At 32.2% G+C, this 24,756-nt stretch overlaps 3 protein-coding genes across 4 annotated transcripts; 2 read left to right on the forward strand and 1 right to left on the reverse strand.

Annotated features, from left to right (window-relative positions):
- Positions 1–490: 490 nt before the first annotated feature.
- LOC149381728 (gibberellin 2-beta-dioxygenase 6-like) lies at positions 491–3,066 on the reverse strand. The gene is made up of 3 exons (XM_089601542.1): positions 2,564–3,066; positions 1,861–2,206; positions 491–957 (listed from the first exon to the last, which is right to left on the reverse strand). Exons 1-3 carry the CDS (start codon positions 3,037–3,039, stop codon positions 730–732), a joined length of 1,050 nt encoding a protein of 349 aa, XP_089457668.1. The 5' UTR covers positions 3,040–3,066; the 3' UTR covers positions 491–729.
- A 6,191-nt stretch (positions 3,067–9,257) lies between these two features.
- LOC149381729 (PHD finger-like domain-containing protein 5A) lies at positions 9,258–11,124 on the forward strand. 2 transcript variants are annotated; one of them, XM_089602180.1, is made up of 2 exons: positions 9,258–9,420; positions 10,568–11,124. In XM_089602180.1, the coding sequence occupies exons 1-2, from the start codon at positions 9,295–9,297 to the stop codon at positions 10,916–10,918; spliced, it is 477 nt and encodes a 158-aa protein (XP_089458306.1). In that variant the 5' UTR covers positions 9,258–9,294; the 3' UTR covers positions 10,919–11,124. The 2 variants fall into 2 exon arrangements, with proteins under 2 accessions (XP_089458306.1, XP_089458307.1); XM_089602181.1 differs by having other exon boundaries at positions 9,266–9,420; positions 10,584–11,124.
- A 1,203-nt stretch (positions 11,125–12,327) lies between these two features.
- PSY1 (plant peptide containing sulfated tyrosine 1) lies at positions 12,328–13,635 on the forward strand. Its single transcript, XM_089629991.1, has 4 exons — positions 12,328–12,424; positions 12,754–12,846; positions 13,121–13,225; positions 13,446–13,635. The coding sequence occupies exons 1-4, from the start codon at positions 12,349–12,351 to the stop codon at positions 13,553–13,555; spliced, it is 384 nt and encodes a 127-aa protein (XP_089486117.1). The 5' UTR covers positions 12,328–12,348; the 3' UTR covers positions 13,556–13,635.
- Positions 13,636–24,756: the final 11,121 nt, after the last annotated feature.

The raw sequence follows: 24,756 nt of genomic DNA on the forward strand, positions 1-24,756 counted from the left end.
TAGTTGGCCAATATAAGCAAAATTCTCGCACGATACTGGAGCTTCTTCCGATTTCCGCGGAATTTCAATCTTTGAATGTGACCCACTCAAAATATTATTTAAATTACATAATCAATTTAATAATTATGCTATTATAATTAATGAATGCAATAGCATAATAAAATTGATAAACTATAAAATTTGATATTACGCGGTTGAAGACTTGAAGTTATCAAATTATGTCTGACTTTGCTTAACAGCTTGTCTCTCTTCGACTTAGTGGGTTGCCAGTCATCGAATGGCATTTTTGTAATTTTTAAAGGGCTAAAAGATAGTGGCAAATTTTTAATTTACTGAGTTCTCAATGTTATATTCTTATTCAATCAGAGTTGTACACATGTAACTTTGTAACCTTGAAGGGCAACATCGTCCGTAGATTGAATAGTAAATTGTGTTTGGGTGGACAGTGAAATTTATCCTGCCCTTTACAATAGATTAGATGGATCAGGGAAACAAAGTGAATAAATTCACGATGACACTAAATGCTAAAGTCAAGAAAGAGATACGGACATGCCTATGGATCATCACACTAATCAAAACAATTCTAGTTCTTCCATTATTCGATGATTTTATAGGACTATATATATGATGTAAATAAGGACATAGTTATATAAGTCAAAACAAAGACAGTGAAGTCACACCCACTTTATAGTTTTTGTTTGTTTTGGATAATAACTGACAGGTTCAAGTTTATATATGAGCTTGCTTGAACCTTTGAAGGCCAACCTTGTAGCCAAGAGTCTTGATGTCTCGTTGAACTTGCGCTTGAAAGTCGGTGTAAGTGAAAGGCTTGTATCTCGAGCTTTTTATCACACTCCCTTCGCCGGGGAATACAAAATAGCATATCGAAACTCGCTCTTTGCCTTTGTTCGCCCTCACTCTGTGTTTCACACTCTTGTATTTATCGTCGCTAATCGCCTACACGGTAATTAAAAAATCATTGAAACTATACGAAGAACAAAAAAATGCTAAACAAATATATAACTAATTATACATAACTCATAGAGCCACAGTTTATATAAAAAAAATATATGACAAAGTACAAAGGATCTAGCAAGATTTATGACATAATACCAACTCAAAAAGTTAAAAAGAGCTAGCACCTTGCTCAATTAAGGATCTTGATGATACATGTTAAAAAGTTTATATAATATAAAATCTTAAATTAATTATTAACTGTATTTTAGTTGCAAACTGGAAGCTCGTAACAATGAAGCCTAAAAACAAATTATAAGAGTATATAAGGAGACGACTTTGAATCACGGCAAAATAAAAAATCATCGAAAAAAATAATTTTATGCAAAGATGCTTTAAGCTTGTAGTACACCGGTACAAAGTTAATTTATGTGAGTGGAGCTTTAGGCCCCTTGAATTTAGATGTGCTTTGTTCATTTTTAGTATAAGAAAAAATGAATTTTATATATATATATATATATATATATATATATATATTAAATCATTTGAAGGATATTCATGAAATAATAAAATCCCTTGAATAAGATACTTTAACGTTTCAAGGAGTTAAGAATTTAATATTGACTAGCTATATTATTTCTTGACAAGTTGATGGAATCATGGAAGTAATTATTTTTATTATAGACTTTCAGTTATTTTCTTGACAAGTTGATAGAAGTAACTTTTTTTATGATATACTTTTTGTTATTTGTTGACAAGTTGATGCATATGGAAGTAATTACATTTATGATATGCTTTTTTTCTAAAGTGAAAACGGTGTCAATAAAAAATAAACAAATATATAACATTAACCGCCCTAATAAATGTATGCCTTCGTTTATGTGCTAGTAATATGTATGTACTTACCTGCATCATATCTCCGAGATTAACGATGAGAGTGTTGGAGAGAGGTTTGACGCTAAACCATTGGTCGTCTTTGAAGATTTCAAGCCCACCAACTTGGTCTTGGCTTAGTACGGACAGAACCGAGCTGTCCGTGTGAACGCCCATTCCCCACGACGAAGATCCTCCTTCGGCTTCGCCGGAGTTATTAGGCGGGTATCGATAAATCCTCAATAGCCCTGTCGATTCGCAATACAAGTTGGCTTTCGATTCGGTCGCACGACCAATTTTATCGAGATTTTCCAACATGACTTTGAATATGGCCGTCCCAAGCCTCCCCATGTGTTTCCCATACTCTTCAAGCACACCTCTACAATTGCATATTCAATATTTGTGAAGTTATTGTCGTTTGTTTTATCACTAGATGCAAATGATTATTGGGAAAAATGAAACAAATAAATTAATTGATATAATTGACAAATAATTTAATGAATAGTCATTTATATTCAAACGCACACACATATAAATATATCATTACACATTTCTCATGCATAACCCACATGTCAAACGAACGCTATCATAAGAAAAACTATTAATAATAAAAAAGCTAAAAAAGATAGATCCAAATCAAAATATATATCCCAACCCCGTCAATATATATTGATATAAAGTTGAACATCAATTTTATATATAGTAAAAAAAATATAAGAAAACTAATTTAATATACCTGTAAGAAGCGAGAGCATTGGCATGGTGTTGATTACGAGGAGGTTGAATCTGAGAGAGTTGAGAGACATTGACGCTAAGTCCTTCCACCCAATTGATATTCCTTCCGTTGGATAGGGAAGTCCCTGACGGGGTTAGAGCTGGGGTGCCCCAGAAATACGACATCGGAGTGGCCGAGAACATGTCGTTTTTGTCCTCAAACGACAGAGATAGCAGATCTCGGGTACGCTCTTGGAGTTGACTCAGAAGAGTCGGAGGAATCCCATGGTTGACCAGCCTGAAGACACCCCAGTCTCTACACGCCTCTCCAAGCCTCGCCATGCCTTCCTCGTCGCGCTCAACGAGGCTTCGGAGATCGATACAAGGTATGGGGTCCGAAACGACGACGTTGGAGTCGCCGGAGTTCAGGGTCTTCGGCGACGGTGGTTTCGATTGGCGGAAGATAGGAGGGTACGACTCGAGGCTTAGGGTGGTCATCTCGCTGTGGGTTCTTTTTGTGTTTGAGTTTGAGTTTGTGAATAGCCACACGCACTGACGCACATATTTATAATGTATCGATAATGTGAGTAAAAAATAAAAATCATTTTAGGGGTGTGTGAGTGTAACTGTAAACCAAGGAACACATTTTTTTTTTTTTTTTTTTTAATTGTTCTTTCGAGAGTAACGTTTTTTGTTTGTTGCACTGTAATTAATATGTGCAACTTGTCTCTTAGATCGACACGTGTCAATAGGTCCCTCCCTTTGTTGTCCAACCTGGCCCTACAAATCAACCACGTGATTTAGACACAATAACTAAAAAATATATAGCAGCCAGAGATTCCAGTCCCAATCTGGTCGCCTTGTTGATGTCTTTGTTGGGGGCGGAGGTTGGACGGCGGCAGTGACGAAGCCAGGATTTTCATTTAGGGGGGCTAATTTGTAAAAAAAAAATTAGGGGGGGTTAATTTGTAAATTTTAAGAGTAAAAAATTGTAAAAAAAAAATGAAAAGTGAGTAAAAAATGCAAAAAAAAAAAATTGAGGAGGGCTTACAGCTGGCTTCGTGCCTGGACGGCGGTCAACATATCCTCTCATCCGTCGGCCGCTGATTCATTCATCGCCTCCCTTTGCAAGGTGGACAGCCACCGCCATCAGATGGATGATTTATGGAATATTCCGATCCTTTTTAGTTGGATTTTTCGTTTAGTTTTATGGTCTCTTATTTTATTTTTATAGGATTAATTACATAAATTCCACGTGAACTTAGGTCGAGTCAAAAACCATCTCATCAACTTCATTTAGCCACAAAAATGACTCTGAACTCTCGTTTTGCTATAAGAGTTCCCCTTCCGTCCAAGAAATTCCATTACCATCCACATTTTGAGCATCTGACTCTCACGTGACCAATATTTAAAGGACAAATTAATAATCTTGTTAAAATAAATAAATAATTTTTTTTAAAATTAAATAAAAAATAAACAAATTAAAAAGAAAAGTAAATCATTATTAAACCACTTCTTTTTTTTTTTTCTATCTCTCTCTCTCATCGGCAAACACATCTTGGACTTGGGACGAGGCAAGTCAACGACAGTTATGGCAACTCTGGTGGACGATCGTTGGCTATATAGCAATCCCAAGCATTTTAGTTGGCTAGTTACCTAATTTTTTTGTTTTTTTAATGAGTTACCTAAAGCTTAAAAGTTAGGACATTTGTATATCAGTTGATATTTTATTTTATTTCAAAAATCAATCTAGTTACTTAATTAATAAGATAAATCTTGTATAAAATAATGGACTTCACTTGTCACGTAGTCGAATTGACTATTTTGTGACTTTATTTGAAAAATATAGTCAGATACAATTAATAAGTTTTATGTGGTTTAAATCGTTATAATTTTTTAAAAGCCAAACACATATTTATAAAGAGAAAAAAAAACAAGTAGTTAAAATATTGATAATATCGTAAAAACCGAATCCAATAAACCGTCACCTTTTGACAATTTAGCTTATTTACAAAATAAGTAAAAAAATTATTATCTGAACAACTAAGAACTTTAAGGTTGTATATATATTGTGTAGATTCTCTTATTTATATTTAGAACTTTCATTTTCTATAGACTTGGTAGTAAATAATCATAAGTAGACTTTTTGTTTATACGCTTTTTAAGAATGGACTTTTGCCATGTTATTTGATAAAATTGTCCCTCCAACACCCTCGTTTGACAACCTCCGACGATCTCTAACAAACTTGCAGATAATTTTTTTTAAATCACATCTTAAATTCTCTCAACTCTATCAATGAAGAAAATATTGAATTTCATCGAATTAATCGATTAAGGGGATAATAACTCATTGGGAAATTGAATATGTTCTTCAATAATAGAGTTCAAAATAAATAAAAATATCTCACTCTTGTTCGTCTACGGTCGTCAGAGATTTTCGAAAATCGCCGGAAGAGTGAAAACCAAAAGAGTTAGAGAGAGGAAATGAGACTACGAGGAAAAATATTTAGAGAGACAACTAAAAACATTATAAAAGTTCTCATTAAAAAAATATTATAAAATATATTTTTGAAAGTGTATAAATAATATGTTTGTAATTATTTACTACTTAGGAAAGTAAATTGTTATTTATGTTTAGTAGTCATGTCGTGGACGTGTGTACGCTTCATGATTTATGAATATGAAGTAATGGGAGGGACCATTTTATAAATTCTCACATGATTGCAAGAGCCGAATTTTAATTCATTTTAAATAGGGGAAATGGTGGCAAAAATACTTAAAGTTTAGACAAAACACTACTTATATACTCATTCTTTTTTTTCTTGGGCAAAAATACTCAAAGTTTCAGATTTAGTTACACGTAAGTACTTTACCGTTAAAATTTCCGTTTGAACTTAACGGTCCAAGTAGTAACGGACCCAGAATAACGTAACATGTGGTATTTTTGCCAAAGAAAAAAAACTTTGAGTATTTAAGTAGTATTTTAACCAAACATTGAGTATTATTACCACCATTTCCCCTTTTAAATATAGTATCTGGATGGGACAAGTTGAAGTTGTCCTATTGTTTGTTGTTTCCTTCTATTTTGGTGGTCATCTTTTCAGTTCATCTATAAAAATCTAAAAAGCGTCGTATAGTTGCCTGATATTGGAGAATATATACTACGGCTGTCAATTGTTACTCATTATTGGCGAGAATCCCTAAAAGGGCCTTTATGTTACATTATGTTTCAAAAGAAAAGAAGAAGAGAAAAAAAAAAAAAAAAAGCTAAGAGACTACGTAGAAGAGAAACTAGTTGTTTGTTTGGTATATCATACGAAGGAAGCATGAGTGGATGAAATGTTTTACTTTTAGGTTAATTTAATATTTTCCCAAGTAAAATAAAAATTAATTAACAACATTTTCAATCAATCAACGTCTTCTAAGTTTTAAGTAAATTTTAAGTAAATAGTCAACATTTTGATCAGACATTTCAGTCAATATAAACGTGTAAATATTTGATAATAATGACTATTTATCAAAAACTTTTTAAAAATTGGTCGAGACTGTAAATAAAGTTATATATCTAATTAGCAAACTAGTCAACTAAAATTAGATGAATTTCTAATTAACCAACGTTTTGTAAATTTTAGATAAATAGCCAATGTTTTCTAAGTTTTAAGTAAATTTTAGGTAAATAACCAACATTTTGGTAAGACATTTCATTCATTTTATGCGTGTAAATATTTGATAATGACTATTTATCAAAAGCTTTCTAAAGATTGGCCAAGACTGTAAATAAAGTTATGTATCTAATTAGCAAACTAGTCAACTAAAACTAGATGAATTTTTAATTAGCCAACGTTTTGTAAATTTTAGATAAATAGGCAACGTTTTCTAAGTTTTAAATAAATTTTAGGTAAATAGCCAACACTTTGATAAGATATTTCAGTCAATTTACGCGTGTAAATATTTGCCCATGACTATTTACAAAAACTTACTAAAAGTTGGTTAAATGACAAACTGAAACTGTAAATAAAGTTATATAACTAATGGACCCATTAATTAATTTTCATAATCTAAAACCTAGGTCTTCTATCAGCCCTCTTTTCCCATACCACACAAGGCCCTTAAGAATGATGGAAGAGGAATAAAAAAAGTGATGTGTATACTATTGTACACAATAATTTTATACTAAATGTTATCATTTCTAGCAAACAACTTTATAGTCATTTTCTACCGCAAAATATACTTCTAGTATCTCCTAGCTTCCCAATCTTTCCCACTAGCAATGATATAGTGTCATTGTCTTATTTCCCTTGAGAGTTGAAATTGAAAAAAAAAAAAAAAAAAAAAAAAGTTACTGGAAGTTGGAGTCGTGTCTTGATTATAATAGCACACACTTTGAATCTAGAGGAACTGCTTTTTTGCTTATTATTCTTCTTGTTGTTCCTTGAACTGCTTTTAAACGCTTGTGGTTTATTCTTTTTTGTTGTTCTTTGGATGAATGAAAGTTGTAGAATCCTTCCGGAATTCATTTTCTGTGGCCCTTGCTTGTTCTTCTCAATAGTTCTCGACCTCTCAAGCAAAAGCAAGATAGTAATGTCTTGATATTTTGCCGTACCAAAAGCGAAAAGGAAAACCTCTTTATGTCTTTACAGATGTTCGTTGCAATAACATTCTGTTGTATAATAGCCAATAGGCATTATTTGTAGTAGTGCTATTATAAGCTTATACAACTGTATTATTACAAATATTTAGCTAAAGTTAGTTAAATAACTACAAAACTATAAAGTAAGAAGTTATTCTCAATAATTTTTAGATAAAATTTAATAATTATGGTTGAATATCAAGATGTTAAAAATTGGACCAACACCTCAAAGCCAAATATCCTACTTGCATTCAAACTCTCAAATGGTATTTTACGATGATAATCTGAAAAATGAATAAATACGTACTAAAGGGCATTAGAGAGAGCTTATGTTCGGGCACTTTTATGCTCAAGTCAATTATCAAATGTGCAATTTGCTTTATAGGGAACACACAAGTAAGTTGGTAAGCGTTTTAATCTCAAATTATTTATATAATTAGAGTCTACGTTTTCTCCATGCGGACTGGTAGATTCATTAAACATGCGGGTTTTTTTGTTTTTTTTAAGGCAACTTTGCTATTTGTGGAGATTGAACCCACGACCTCCACTTTAAAATTTGTGTGAAATTACCAACTAGACTATGTTTGAAGACCCGAATGTTTGCACGTAATTGTGGATATCATCATAACATATCTTATATCTTGGTGCACTTGTGGATGTAACCGTTGCTCAAAATTGAAAGTCTACTTGAGTTACTCACTCAATTTATGGATGATTTCAATAGGTTTAAAATAGCGTGCTAAAAGTTTTAGTTGTCGTTTGATCTTCCACGTTAAAATATTCTTTCGCGCGTTTTTTTATAAGGTCGCTTATTAGGGAGGTGATGCCCAATAAAGCGGACGAGCTTTTTTTTTATTTTAATAATTATATTTCCATGTTTTGAAAAATTGATGTAAATGAAGAATAATTTTCTTCTTGTATTGTTGGTGCAGTAACTTTTGAGATGGTTTTCTTTTTTCATTTTTTTTTTATAAAAAAAAAAACAACAAGAAGTTCACTTCATTATGCAAAGACCCTCATTTTGTTGAGCTTTTTTTTATATGCGAGATTAACCCACAATTTACATAAAATTTTGAAGCTATTTAATGCTCAATGTCCAAGTTACCCTCTATTCTAAACCAACTTATCAAAGACTCAATGAACTTGAACTTGGGGCATCGCATCATTAGATGCTCTTTTGCGCATTGAGTGTCGTTTTGTTTTATCTAGGTTCGCGTGTGTCGCATGCCGGATTTTTAAGCTCCATAAATTTTCCAAATATTACTCGGATTAAAGTGTTGAAACATTTGTTGTCAATCGTATTCAGATTTGATGGGGGAATTGGTAGGATGTTTTATGTCTCATTAAAATTATTTGTAATAAGTTTTTTTTGTTTAATTATGATTGAAACAATATGATAGTAAAATTTTAATTTGAAGTTATTGCGTTGAAATGAATCCGATCTATATAAATTACTACATATTTTTAACAAGCAATAGGCTCCGACGTTGCTCGGGAGGTTTGATAAATTTTAATTTAGATAATAATGTAAACAGTTTGTAATTGTTGATTGTCACTTGTCATATGTAAAAGTTAGCATTTTTTTACCACTTTTTAATATATATATTTAAGCCATTTTAATTAAATAATAACTTAGATATAAAAAAAATTAGAAATAGTAAGTTGTAATTATGAACACACTTTTTTTTAGCAATACAAAAATTATGATTAACCAACATCATTACTTATATGTTCATTAGTTTTAAATAATTATACTGATCATAAGTAATTTGAATTATAAAACTATTAATCGGCTAATAATTTTATCGTTTTCAAGTTAGTTTAGAGAATTTTCATTTTTAGAGTCGTTTATGGAATTTTCGTTTTTTAGAGTTGTTTCTGGAATTTTCGTTTTTTAAAGTCGTTTTTGGAATTTTGTTATACGGTTATTTATGTAATTTTAAAACTTAAATAGGTATTTTTGGAAAATTAAGAGTTACTAGTAAAATCCTTAATGTCCAATTATTTATTGACAAATTATAAATAATACTTTAATTTATTAAATGAAATGTTAATCATTAGTGGGCTCAGATTGACTGAAGTGTAAAGGCCCAATTTTTATATTTGGGCTTTGTCTTCTCCGGATGCCTCTGGTTGATTATTGGCGATTCATAACCAAAAGTTGCACAGAAACGCCATTAACGCCGACCACAATTCTTCCTTCCCCGCCAGACTTTAGCCCGACATCAACTCTTCACTCTTCACCTCAGGTCAGCTCTCTTTATCTTCAGCAATCAATCATCTTTTTCTTCTTCATTTCCAACATACTTATGTGTATCATTTTCGCGTTTTAGGGTTTCTTTTTTGTTAGCCTGAACTATCTGCAAAAAATAAAAAAAATCGTAGCTTAAAACATCAACTATTTGTTATTCTTACTGTTGTATAAGCATTTATTTCTCTCACACATGAAACCGACCGCAAATTGTTCGATGAAATGCGTGATTTAGGTTGGATTAGTTGTATTGGTTAGGTAAATGCATTTGCGAAGAAGACCATATGTTTATACTGTCCTATAGCCGTATAGAAATAGTTTGGCGGTGCAGCTAGAAGAATCGAATGTGCAGTGAAAGAGAATTGAAAGTAGATTTAGTACAGGAGATATTGTCATCTTCGTCCATGAGTTGAGACATTTCGCTCTAACAAAAAAAATAAAAAATATTGAAACCAGAGTCAATATAGGCTATTTTATTGCTTGATTTCTTTATATTCTTACCGAATGATCAGAAACATGAGTGAACTTTACATTGCCAATTGGCTATCATCGAGCTCAGAGAACTTGACATGGTCTATAAGCTTGCTCATCTCATTTCCAATTGATTTGAGATGGAGCTAAATATGTGGTTTCAGGTTAACCTCGATTGAGACTAACCTTACACTGAAATCCTTAAAAGAAAAGAAATTGACATCGCTTAATCAAATGAACAAATAAATAAAAATTAAATCGTCCAAGTTAAAAGTCTGTCAGACCCAACAAAATTCCACGAGTCCCTGGCATTATCGGCATGGAAACTACTCTAGCAGCCCCAATTTTTTTTTTTTTTTTTTTTTTCTGTTTCGGGGGAACTGAACCGGGGATTGATAAGGTCCTAATAATCGCCCTTACCACTAGACCAACCTTTAGGGGTTAAAACTCGGTAAATAAGATGGAATTACGAGAAATAAAATCAAATTATGGACCCACTAGACCCAATTAAAGACTGACCCAAACTTAAGCCAGACAAGCCATTCTACATAAGAAGTTTCTGGGGTGTAGAAGAACATATTGTTATGCATTAGTTACTTCATAAACCATAACATAGCAAGTTATATATATAAAATAAAATAAATAAAAAAACTTGTCCCATAACACGGATCAAGTTGTGTGTGTGTCTAGTGATGGCGAAGCATCACCCGGATCTGATAATGTGCCGGAAGCAGCCGGGGATAGCGATCGGGCGGCTGTGCGAGAAGTGCGACGGGAAGTGCGTGATATGCGACTCGTACGTGAGGCCGTGCACGCTAGTTAGGGTGTGCGACGAGTGCAACTACGGGTCGTTCCAAGGGCGGTGCGTAATCTGCGGCGGTGTCGGAATCTCCGACGCCTACTACTGCAAGGAGTGCACTCAGCAGGAGAAGGACCGCGACGGCTGCCCCAAGATCGTCAACCTCGGCAGCGCCAAGACCGACCTCTTCTACGAGCGCAAAAAATACGGCTTCAAAAAAAGATGATTCAAATTTTATTTTTATTTTTATTGTTTTTGTTATTTGAGAGTAAAAAGAGAGTACTGTGAGAGAGACAGACCTGTGATTGTAGAGATTGATATTTGCATTGATCTTCTATCTCCATAATATGGCTTTATGGTACACGCTACTACTATTACTCTCGTCCTTGCTCTTTTTCAGATTTGCTATGCAAGATTGTGGTTTGCCTTGAATGTCTGAGACTATCCCAAATCCAAGGTGCTTTGTAAAAAAAAAAAAGGTCTTTGTGAAATAGCTATTTATTTTTAATTTTTATCTCATAGTATAATGTATGCGCAGGCCGTCTAATGTATTATTAGGCTTTAGGCAAGAATGAAAAAATTAGGACCTTTTAAAATACATATAAAATTTATTAGAAAGAAATTGGGATTGGACGTAGAGTTACCTTTCTATATATATATATATATATATATATATATATATATATGAGACATTTTTTCCTAAAATTTTGGGGTTTTTTTTCCACTAAAAACTTGAGGCCCTATGTCATTGCCTAAATGACCTAATGGTGGAGCTGGCCCTTGCGTATACGTCATGTTTTAATTTGAGTTATTTTCTTAATTTTTAGATTGTTAGGCTAGGATTTTAATGTTTGGAAAAAAATCTCATGACGCATTTAATTTAATATTCACAGATAAACGATTGGTAGCGAAAGTTTGTTCAATTTGTAAGATATTTCCAAAAATCACTCCTGGCATTAAAAAATGTTCTGTTAATTTTGTGATAATCACCTGATTTAATTAAAAAAATACTAAGTAAAAAAACTACTAGTCCAAAATTGCAATGAATAGATGCGGAATAAGGGTGATGTAGTTAAACAATCAATTTAAAATTATGAATTTAGTGAAATAACTAAAATGTGCAGCAATTTAGTTTCAAAAAAAAAAAATTGATCCAAAAATTAATTTTTTTGAAAGTGATAAATTTTTTCATAAAAAATTTTAATCTTAACTATCAAAACAATTTTGAAAACGTATATTTGACTACTTTGCTGAAAAGTTGAAACTTTGACTATTTTGCTAAACAATAAGTTTCAAATGGTTATTTTGTACCATTTTTCTTAAAAAAATATTATGTAATGTAATCAAAGTAAATCAAAGGAAAGAAAGGAAAAAAGGGAAAAAAAAAAAAAAAAATTGTTTGTACTGACCCATTGAAAATGTTAGAGTACATTGCATTGCTTACCACGAAATCATTGTTTTACATTTTTCTATTGATCATATCTATCTCATTAATTAGAACGGATGTATCTCATTGAATGAATAAGATTTATCCCATTCAATAGATTGATCTTTTTAAATCAATCATATTTTTATTTCCAAACACACGTATAAGTACAAGCCAAATGTGTGTACAATTTGCAAGTGTATCAAACATTGATAGCGTTGAGAGAGAGTATGGCTAAAGTCGCTCACTTGTTGTTCATCATTGCCGTCGCTTCTTCCGCGACACTGTCTTTCGCTCGTAACACAGGTTTTTATTATATTACTGTTTCTCACTATTTGTTTTGAATTATTTCTTTCTTACTTTTTACAATCTATGGTTAATCAATTGCAAATATAAAATTTGTTAAAGACGTGGGTGTGGGTTCGGTAGAGGTGACAGACAATCATTATTCTCGACCCGACCCGACCCCTAATACTCCCCGTCCTCAAAAGCTTATCCACGAAGGTTGAAAATTTTCCCAGTCACTATTGGGAAATAAGTATTTTTTTTATCCCCCTAAAAAAATTGGTCATGTCATGTTAATTAAAATACACTAATAATACATGATTAATTTTTTGCTATACTTATTTCATCAGACTCCGTGGCGGTGGATGATTATCGACCCGACCCGCCACCTAGTCGCCCTCGTCGTCCTCCAGGGTCGCCACCAAAAATGCTTATTAATAAAGGTTAGAAATGTCAATTTAATTTTTTTTCTTACCAAAAAAAAAAAAGATATTTGGTCACAGTGATTTTTATCTCATCGTATGGCATATGGGATACTAGAACTTTAATTAAGCTAAATAGTTATGCTAAAATTTTAACATCATGTATACGTTTATTCTCCCGTAAGATTTTCATATAAAGATACAAAATTTAAAAAAAAAATCATATCGTTGTGACGCATTTAATTTAATATTCATTATTTAATCATATTTGCTGTATATATACTTATTTTAACAGAGTCCGTAGTGGTGGATGATTACGCAGAACCCGGCCCAAATCCAAGGCACAACCCAAGGCCTAACCCGCCACACCGCCCTCCTTCTGCGATGACTAAACACATAGGTTGATCTTTTTTCTCCATGGAAAGTGTATAGACATATATATAAATTTTAGTGATTCTGATCATAATATATATTCTATAGGAAAATAGTTTTAGTCATTATAATTTATGAATGTTATTAGTATTTAATTTTCAATTTTGTAGGAAATAAGTTATGTATATGGTTGTAGACACATATGTCATATTATATTGACTAATTAATTTTTTTTTTTTTTTCGGTAGTGAATGGTCACAAAGTTGCATTAGAGCCGGTTGTCGTTGAAGATTACCATGATCCTGGTGAAAACCCTAGGCACGATCCGCGCCATCCTCCACCGGCTAATCACAACTGAAACCTAATTATCAGCGTTGTAATACATGGCATGAAGACAAATAAAAATGTCCCAAATCTACCCAATAATACATATATGTAATGGCCTTTATTAATACATATGTGCAATTTTTATCCCATCGTTTAACATTGTGTAATCTTATTAGCTTTTTCATTCAGATGCTGAAGCTTTTAAATTTTAGATAAATTTTGAATAAATCATAATCTAAATGGCTATTTTCATTAAAATTTAAGTACGAAGAATCCGGTATGCTTAGATATATTCTTTTATGGATAAATGATGTAATGGATAAAGGAGAAGTAAAGATAAACTGAGTTTTTATACTGTAATAAATAAAATTTATGCCACTTAAAGTGTCCAAAACATTGCGAGTATTGTGCCTCTTGTAAAGGAGATATTTTCGTAGATTCTATTCTATAAATCTATAAACTTATATATAAGATCTAGATAATTAGGGCACTAGCTAATTTGAAACGTGATAATTTTAATATAGTCAACATTTTAAAAGTTTTAATTAACTAGTCATGAGATTTTAGTATTATACTTAAATACCCTTAATTATTTTCGAAAAAAAATAAGTAACCACTTCCCTAATTACAGTTAATTAATTCTTTCTCAAATTTTAAAAAAAAATCGTCATACTTCAATCCATCCATTTTCGAAAAAAAATAGAATTTGTATTGCACCTATATCTCAGAACCAATACATTTATTAACAAAAATTAACGAAAATTTACAAATTCAGACGTAAAAAAAAATCTAAACATCATATGAAACTAATACTTATTAATGTAAATTAACGAAAATTTACTTAGATTTAAAAGTAAAAAATATGAAACCATACAAAACAAACTACTATTAACGATAATTAACAAAAATATATTTAGAAAAGTGATGGTGTTCAAAAGCATTAATACAAGTGGTGGTGTTCACATATACACGTCGTTTTAATTTTTTTTTTTTTTTTTTTAAGGTAAACATCATTTTAAAGTTTTTTTTTAAAGATAAACATCGTTTAAAAGTTACGAAATAAATACTCAATGTCGATTTTTTCATCTCTCAGAGACATTTAATAGTATGAAATGACACGTGTCAACATCTGCTAATTTTGATAAAATTAAAAATTAATTGATTAATTTTTATTATATTTAAATATTAAATCTCTCTCTCTCTCTCTCTCTCTCTCTCTCTCTCTCTCTCTCTCTCTCTCTCTCTCTCTCTCTCTCTCTCTCTCTCTCTCTCTCTCTCTCTCTCTCTCTCTCTCTCTCTCTCTGTTTTCAAATATATATTGAAGAGTTTGACCTCTACGTTTTTTTCTCATACTACATACATGACTAGGACACAAAAAATAGAACTAATATAAATTAAATCTGATATCTGTTTGGTGTTCATTATCCCGTTAATTTTTTTTATCAAAATTATTCCCGTCATATTGTAATGTTGTTTTAATTCTATTCCATAAAAAATTAGCTTCTATTGTTCTTTATATATAAAAAAAGGGTAATCTAGCAACGTAGCCAATTTCAAACATGGTTTTATGGATGTAGCCAACGTTTGGTACATTTTGTAATCTAACCATTTACAGAAATAAACGGTTAGAAAATATCGAAAACATCCTTATGTAACATAAATCATAGAAACCAAATACTAGCCAACGTTTCAGCCAGCCGAAGTTTATCGTGCGGAAAATAAACGGAAATTAACTGAAATTAACTAAGCAACAGAGATTAACAAAAAATTAGAAAGAAATAAACGCTCAATAACCAACTTTGCCAAATATAGAATTTTTTTAAAATTCTAAATATATACACGTGTATTAACTTCGAAAATTCGTTTTGAAAATTTGATCGGCTTGTGAATAACACCGTATTAAATGCGTATTAAAGGAAAGGAAAGAAATATCGATTGATAACACCATCGACCTCTACCTGCACATATGTAAATTTATCATAATTAACATAAATTAACAAAGCAGCGGAGATTAACAAAAAAGAAAGAAATATCAATTGATAACACCATCGACCTCTACCTGCACATATGTAAATTTACTATAATTAACATAAATTAACAAAGCAGCGGAGATTAACAAAAAATTAGAGAGAAATAAGAAAACGCTCAATAACAAACTTTGCCAAATATAGATTTTTTTTTTAAATTCTAAATATATACACGTGTATTAACTTCGAAAATTTTGGTTGATCAAACGTGGGCTACAAGTTTTGTAAGCAAATTCTAGTAGAGGATATTATAGTAATTAACATCTTACATAATTAAGACACGTCATCATTATTGGCTAGAGTGAAAATTTGGACGAAACGTTGGCTAGATTACAATTTCAACGTTTCAGATGGCTTAGTTTGACTAATTTTTTAAAAAAAAATAAAACTTGCGAGGGACGGCGAGATTCTGATCGGAGCTCCTAAAGCAAAGAGCTCTTCCATGGACACTCTGCTTTGTGTCCTTAGCGAGGACAATAAGAACGTCATGATCGCCGCTGCTCAGACGAGTGGTTATGGCGGTGGTCCAGACCCTAGATTCGCCGAGATCTTCGCCACAGTTGAATGAGAAGGCCATGGCGCCGATCGCTAGAGTTTAACTCGTCGAAAGCAGAAAGCAAGTCATAGATTGTCATAGTCTGAGCTCCTCTGTTTTTTCGGTCCTCCTATCTAATTTTTTTATTTCATCATTCATGTGATGGAGAGAGAATGATGTGTTTTCTTAAATAATATATCTTTAAATTATCAAAATCACTAAATATTGACACGTGTATACCATCCAAAGTTGACACTCTTGATAATAACAGAGAGACAAAAATCGACATTGTGTATTTAGCCCGCAATTTTAAAACAACATATATATAAAAGTGATACAATTCGCAAACATCAAGTATTTTTTGCCGCCATTTTTTCATAAAATTATTTAGTAAAAGTTGTTTTGCTTTTTTTGGAATTTATATAGATTTTACAAAATATATGCAATATATGCAGCACATAGGGGAAACAAAAAAAAAGTGTAAATTAATTGTATTAAATGTTTGATACTCATTTAATTGTATTAAATGTATATGTTTGATACTCACTTAATTGTATTAAATGTTTATGTTTGATACTCATTTAATTGTATTAAATGTTTGATACTCATAAATGAATAAATCCAAGTTGATAAGTTTTCCAGTTACATGTATGTATTTATACTTTTGGGTGGTAGTACTATATATATAAATGAGCTACAATATATAGTGATATGAATTTCTTGATAGGCTTATCAACATGTGTCATATCTGACTTTGAAACCTCTCAAGTATATCCAATAATCCAAACATAGAACACATTTAATATGATATTGATCCCCTATTGCCCAACGTAGAAGAAAATTTCAATATAGGAGACAATAAAATCATGACATTAAAAGGTTTCCAAATGCAATCCCTCCCAGATTCTAAAAATTACCTATATATATGTATAAGTAATCACGTAGCTTATTGTATATTGTTTTAAACAGAAAAAAGACGGTTATCATATTCAAACCGATCTAGAGATGGCTTTTGGATCTCGCTCCTTCTCTTTTGCGTGCTCTTTAGAGGTGATTTTGCTTCTACTTTGTACTTCGGCCTTTGTTTGCTTCGCACGCAACACACCTTCAGGTCCGTACAACATTATGTACATTCGTTAAAGCTTTATGATGAATCGCTTACCATTATTCAACAATATAATACGTAAAAAATTTATTGTTAGTGAAGCATTTCGTATAGAGCAATGCTATTTGTCCAGACTCGTGAACCGTGACGATCCACTCACGTGTTGACACGTGGCAGTTCGTTGCCACGTGTCAACGCGTGAGTGGATCGTCACGGTTCACGAGTCTGGACAAAAATCAATTCCGTTTCGTATATGTCCTACGATGATAAATCTATTATATTAAAAAAATAAACTAATCTTGTCAATCCCTATATAATTTCTCGTTTCATCCATAGCTCTTTTATAACTTGTAACAAAAAAATAAAATTAATTTGAAAACCTTCTCATATATATTGACTTGAACTTTTTATTATTTATTATCATAATTATTACAAAAATTATATGCATCATTGGTCAACGAACCATTGATGTGAAACATGCGTAAGTCGCACTTGCTATCTCACATTAGTGGTCCGCTGATCGATGATGAATATCATAGTTCTCTAATTATTAATAAGAAAACATGATTTTGCGCAGACGATGAGATGTCGAGTGTGGTCCTAAATCCAGACTACGATGGGCCAAGAACTCATCCTCCATATGGCCCGCCGCATAAAGAAGGCCGTTCAACTTTAGATGATGGGCCTAGTGAAATGCTAAATATGGTGGACTACGCCGGGCCTAGAACTCACCCTCCTCACTTTTCGCCTCCGAAGAAACACTCCAACATAAACCACCATGGACCCAAATCTCAACCAAAGCCCAATTTCAGTCAGTTAACCATACCATCCCAATCAAAAAAATTTGATGCAGACGATGAGATGTCGAGTGTAATCATAAATCCAGACTACGATGGGCCGAGAACCCATCCTCCACATGGCCCGCCGCATAAGGAAGGCCGTTCAACTTTAGATAATGGGCCTGCTGAAATGTTATATATGGTGGACTACAATAAGCCCAAAATTCACCATCCCCACTTTTCGCCTCCGACGAAACACTCCAAGATAGACCACCATGGGCCCAAATATCACCCCAATCCCGATTTCAGTAAGTTAACCATACCATCCAGATCACAAGATTTTGACGCAGACGATGAGATGTCGAGTGTGATCATAAATCCAAACTACGATGGGCCGAGAACCCATCCTCCACATGGCCCGCCGCATAAGGAAGGCCGTTCAACTTTAGATAATGGGCCTGCTGAAATGTTATATATGGTGGACTACAATAAGCCCAAAATTCACCCTCCCCAATTTTCGCCTCCGACGAAATACTCCAAGACATACCATCACGGGCCCAAATCTCACCCAAAGCCGAGTTTTAGTTAGTTTATCATATCATCTAGATCACCTCCGCTGCGATCAAAGTAGATATAATTTTATATGCATAAATAAATATTTTAATAATGTAAGGACTATGTTTGAGCTATTTCTATATTTGTGTGGATTCTACATATACCACATTTAATTGTGTTTACATGTCGAGAATATATGTATTAGTTGTCAACCATGTTGGAACTTTGAAAGTAATAATTTTATTTACCTAGTAAGATATTTATGATCGATAGTTGATCAAGATCTACGTACACAGGTTGTGGATGTCTTTACTTAAGTTGGAAGTAAGATCCGAGCGAGAAGCATAAAATATTATAGAGAAATAGCGTTTTTCTTTTGGCCAATTACAAGACTCTGTATTTAAAATTATCCCAAATATAAAATATTTTAAGAAATTTTTTATTACAATTAGTCAAATTCTTTTAGCTTTTAATAATATATTAGCAAAAGTTTGATTTTATTAAGAAAAATAGTCGATCAGGTCGAAGTACACTTAATATAATTTACTACAGTGTGCTGAGCTATTGTTTTTAATAAAATAAAACTGTAACTATTTTTTTTAAATAGATGAGTGAGTTATTATACCACGGATTTAATAATAATATTATTTATATAGATTAAAGTTATAGATCAGAACTTGGATATACCACTGTTAAGATTAAGGACACAGAATCATAATTAAATTTGGCTTTAAAACTAGAAAATGGTGAATCAAGTATTTTATTTTCCTATCATTGAGACATTAATATAGATCTTTGTCACAAGAATCCAACATTGATCAATATTCCGAGAAAAAAAAAACATTGATCAATATATTTAAACAAACATCTACCTAGAAAATATTCTTTGACATTTTAATTATTAATGAAATATAAAATCATATCGTAGGTATATTCATTCATATACATATATAATAGTCTATCTTATATCTATTAGAGACAAGTCTCTCTCCTTAAGTCAAACTTAAAGGTGAACAGTGCATACAGGACACAGCCTGTTAAGTTTATAAAATAGGTTTTGATTTTACGGATATATAGAGTATCGACGGATATTCTATAACAATTTTAATACCGACTACCGATTATATCGGTGATATATCGATGATATATCGATTATCGACGGATATATCGACAAAAATCTTATAACAAAATATAATAAAATATGTACAACTATTTATCTTTTTAAATTTCTAATAAAACAATCAAATTTAATATATACCTATAACTTTTTTCTTATAGATATACATTATTAATATTTACATTACTTTCTCAATATTAAAAAATGTAATAAAATATATTTATTTCAAAGAAATTGTAATATTTTTTCTACTACATTACAAATATTCTTTAAAATACTAAAAAAGAATAGTATTATATATATAATTATTTAGTCTATTAGTAATTTAGTATAGATATTATATCTATATATAATACGTTATTTGTCATACATATATTTATATGTATTATAAAATATAAATAAGGAAATATTGATAATATCATTATACTAAGTAAAATTAATAAGTAAAAGATATAAATAATAAGAAATAATAAATAAAAAATAAAGAAAAAAATAAAAATAAAAAACAAACAAATAAAACGATATTTTCAAATTTGAACGATATTTTGTCGATATTTTTAACTACTAAAAATAAACGATATTTTATCGATGTATCATTGATATTTTAACGATTTTATAAAACGATAACGATTACAATGGATATTTTACCGAGACTCTTTAAAAAACGATATATCACCGATATTTTGAACATTGGTTTGAAGTGATAAAATACAAAAGAGATGCGCCAAAGTCATAAATAAATAATCACTTTACATTTATGGAAGTAATAAAATACAAAAGAGATGCCCCAAAATCATAAATAAATATAGAGAATTTGACAGCAATAATATATTTATCAAAATCCAACAAAAACTAAAAAATTAACACATCTATTACTACTTGAGGTATACAAAGACGCATATACCCTTCTTCCTCTTTTCATTTTCTTGATTTAAAAAAAAAAGTCCATCTCTCCCTTTCATCTTTTGGTGCTTTTGAGAAGAAAAAAAAATGAAACGAACAAAACGCAAAAACGAGAGAGAGAGAGAGAGAGAGAGAGAGAGAGAGAGAGAGAGAGAGCTCACATCGGAATCAAACCTAAATCTCTCTCCGACTGGCTCCGATTGCGGATCCCGACGGAGAGCTTTTCTTCATTGGGAATCAAAACAGGTACGAAGAACGTCCACAATCTCGGGCTCGAAAGCCCAGAAGGAAAAACAACGCTCGCCGATTCGGTTCCTCCGAAGGAAAAATCCCGCTCTCGTTAACCTCAGATCCCGTGGCACTGGCGGTGAAGTGCCTTATGAGAGATTTCGGGATCTAAGGTTCACGCGAGAGAGATTTCTCCTTCGGAGGACCGAATCGGCGAGCGTGGTTTTGCCTTCGGAGATTTTTAGTCAGAGATTGTGGATGTTCTGCGTACCTGTTTTGATTCCCCATGAAGAAAAGCTCTCCGTCGAGAGCCTCGGTCGGAGAAAGTTGAAGAGGGAGTTAGGTCAGTTCAGAGGTGAGGTGATAAATGGAGAAAACCTCTCTCTCTCGATTCTGCGTTTTTTTTTTCGTTCTATTTTACTTCTCAAAAGCAACAGAAGAATGAAAGAGAGAGATTGACTTTTTTTTAGATCAGGAAAATTAAACAATGGAGAAGGGTATATGAGTCTTTGTATAACTCATTTAGTAATAAATGTGTCATTTTTTTAGTTTTGATTAATTTTTGATAAGTTGACACCAAATGATATTATTGCTATCAAATTCCCATAAATAAAATACTCCATTTCTTTTCTCAAAGCAAAAAATAAATAAATAAAATAAAAAGGTACTCCATTATTTTTAGAGGCAAAACAGAGGAAGAGCGAGAACGTGATCGCCATCAAATATAATAAATTGAAATTGTCAACTCCTTAGTTGAGTTTTAGAAAGTGATCTCGGTTTATCTTTTAGCTGAATTAGCATTTTCGCTGTGTACACGTTTTGACCCACCACACATATACAAATACTGCAGAAATACTTACAGACATGTTGTCATAATTTATCTCTCTCCTGCTTCCTCCTTAAATATATGTTGCAGAGAGAGAGAGAGAGAGAGATGGGATTCGGAGCTCGGTTCTTCTGCTTGTGTCTCTTGCTTTGCTATTCATTGCTGATCGGTTCTGCCTCTAGAACCACTTTTCATTTATCAGGTATTTTATACAATTCGAAATTTCCTAATCGTTATTTTGTTGCCGTTTATATAATTAACTTCAAAGCTCAAAACTTTTTAGGTTTCCGATGAGAAAATTTCTATATATTTATACATTTGTATCCAGCAAATTACTTAAATTTGAAGATAGCTGTAAGTTTGATTTGTAAATGTAAAACTAATTCAAACCTAGAGAATCGGTAAATGTAGCATAAATATGCTGCTAATCGACTAGCTATAGTCCGTTTAAATTAAGAAATAGGATCTTCAATATCAGGTGACATTCAAGAATTTGCATTGAAGTTTGTGGATGCTCACATGATTACTACTTCATATTCATATCGCATGGTGCATATTATAAATCTCATATATATAATATATATATATATATATATATATATATGCCTTCCGTACTTGTCTTCAATATCTATCCCTGTCCGTGACTCTTCAAATCAAATTCAAAGCACTCGTGAGTGTCAATTCCAGATTATATAAATTCAGTATGATTTTAAAACATAAAACACTAGTCCGTATTCTGATTAACTTAATTAATAATTACCTCGAATATTAAGATCAAAATGATGACTCCTAATATTATGTGCATTGTAATTGTTATATAAATACAGGAAGTGAAAGCTTAGGGGTTGGATCAAGATCACTACTTGGAGTGAGAGTGAACGACTATGATGAGCCCGCGGCGAATAGCAACCACGATCCTCGGGTTTCTTCTAAACCCAGACATAAGCCCAAATCCACCCGGAGAACTTAGCTAGCTAGCTAGCTTACTGTGTGTATGTATCTATGTATATTATATACACACAATGTCCCGCTACGTACTTTGGCTACTACTCGTCTGGTTGCTGTTATTACTTTTTTACGCACCATACGTGTGATATTAATGTATTTGCTAACAAAATATTTCTCTACCTGGTTATGTTTTTTGTAATAAGGCATGATAGCTAATTGTCTTGTATAGACTTCTGTTAGCCACATATTACGTATTCGTGTAAGACATTGATCAAATATGCGAATGCCATGCCACGATCATGTGCCATGATATATGTGTACATAAATGCATATGTGTACAAATGAGGTGGTTATTCAAGCAATAACTAAAATAATTAGTTGAACGATTAACTACTTACGCAAGATTAATAAAGCAAGCAGTCGTAGAAAAACATTAAAAGAAACCGAAAAATGATAACTTAATTAAGTCACAAATCACTTAATCTGGAGCACGATGTGAGCCTGATCGTGAAAATAAAATTCACTAATGATGAATCAGAGGTACAAGGATTCATGTATATTGAAATTATTTAATGTTAACGTTAACATTGGATCAATACTAAGAGTATGTGATTCGGTTTAGAGTCGGATCCAATAAACACATGTCTGTTGAGATATGGAGAAGTCTTATATTCTCACCGTCTTTGTCTCGATAATCGTCCGGTTCCTCGTCGCTTCGTCAATGGTTGGCCTTTATCTTCTTGTTGTTTTCGAGTCTTTGAGTTCCTCGTGCTCTTTGAATCGGGCCTTCGATTTTTCACATTTTTTGTGTTCGCCGTGTTCTTGCTTCCTACTGTTCGTCGTTTTCTTCGTGAGTTTCGTGTTCTTCACCCGAGTAGCAAGCAACATGAACTAGAGGGGTATATAGGGTTTTCCCTCGACGCATGCTCCAAGCTCAACATTAGTCAAGATAGAGGGTCTAAGTCTCGACTCGAGTGTCGAGAGAGAAAATATTTCTCTAGTGAGAGAAAGTGAGATGAGAGAGAGGCATATGTTTTTCAAGTCTATAAGGATTTACATTGCGTATGAGTAAATTGGATATTTATAGTTTTTCGCCTTGAGATATGATTGGCCTTAGAGTCATAAGATACTTTTGCTAGTGAGAGGTATTCGACGCGGATACTCCGCGTAGGTGCTCGGTGCGGGTGCTCCCAGTGGGCACCCGGCGGTGGCATCTTGGTGTCGCACTTCAAGGATTCGGCTTGCGAACTTCATTCGATAATATGGCTCAAAGATATGGTCATGAGTTATTGTCATTCTCAAGGACTTAACTCAAACCTAGGTCCTCATTGTTGTTTTTGGATATGAGAGCCATTTTTCTACCATAGAAAAATGACATCATAACACTTAATGTGTAATGAGATGGTTATTCTAATAGGCGAAGCAATTAGTTGATCACCTAACTACTTATGCGATATTAATGAAGTAAACTGTAAAACGATTGAAAAATAGTAAAAGATTAATTTGGTCCAAAATGTCACTGATATGTCAACAATGTTGACATCTATGTCAACAATGTTGACACCTAATAGTGAATGACAAAAATAGATGTCAACATTGTTGACATAGATGGTAGCATTTTGGGTCAAATTAGTCTTTTGGTGGAAAGTGGAAAAATGTTATGAAATTGGTGGCAAATGAGACAATTTTTCAAGTTTTAAATTCTAATAATTTTTATATTTATTTATTTTTAAATATATATCAGTCAGTCCATTAATGCCATATTTAGCTGTTAATATGGTAAATAATTTTACCAGTAACTCAAGAGATTGAGATTCGACATAATTAGCGACAATCTTCCAAATAAATGGCTGGTCTAAAAAAACCTTAGAGCATCTTTAATGGTTTGTAGCTTAACAATTGTGAGGACTTGCTAGCAATTAGCAAAAATTGTAAACTAGTTGCTTACCATTGTTTTGCACTTTATCTACTAGCTTAACTAAGCTACTTTGCTTAACTAAGCTACTAGCTTAGCAAAAAAATGGACCAATTTTTTAATTTTTTTTTATTTAATAAGTGGGAATTGAATAGAATATAATAATAAAATATTAATTATTGACATGTGGGATAAAGTTAAGCTAAGATAGTGATTTAGCTTACCAATAGAGAACAAATTTGCTTAAATTAGTTGTAGCTTAAATTGCTTACGTGGCAAGTTAAGCAAATATGG

This window comes from Urtica dioica, chromosome 11, assembly GCF_054948205.1.
Source record: "Urtica dioica subsp. dioica isolate 48M chromosome 11, U.dioica_male_clone48M_v1_H2, whole genome shotgun sequence".
NCBI lineage: Eukaryota > Viridiplantae > Streptophyta > Magnoliopsida > Rosales > Urticaceae > Urtica > Urtica dioica.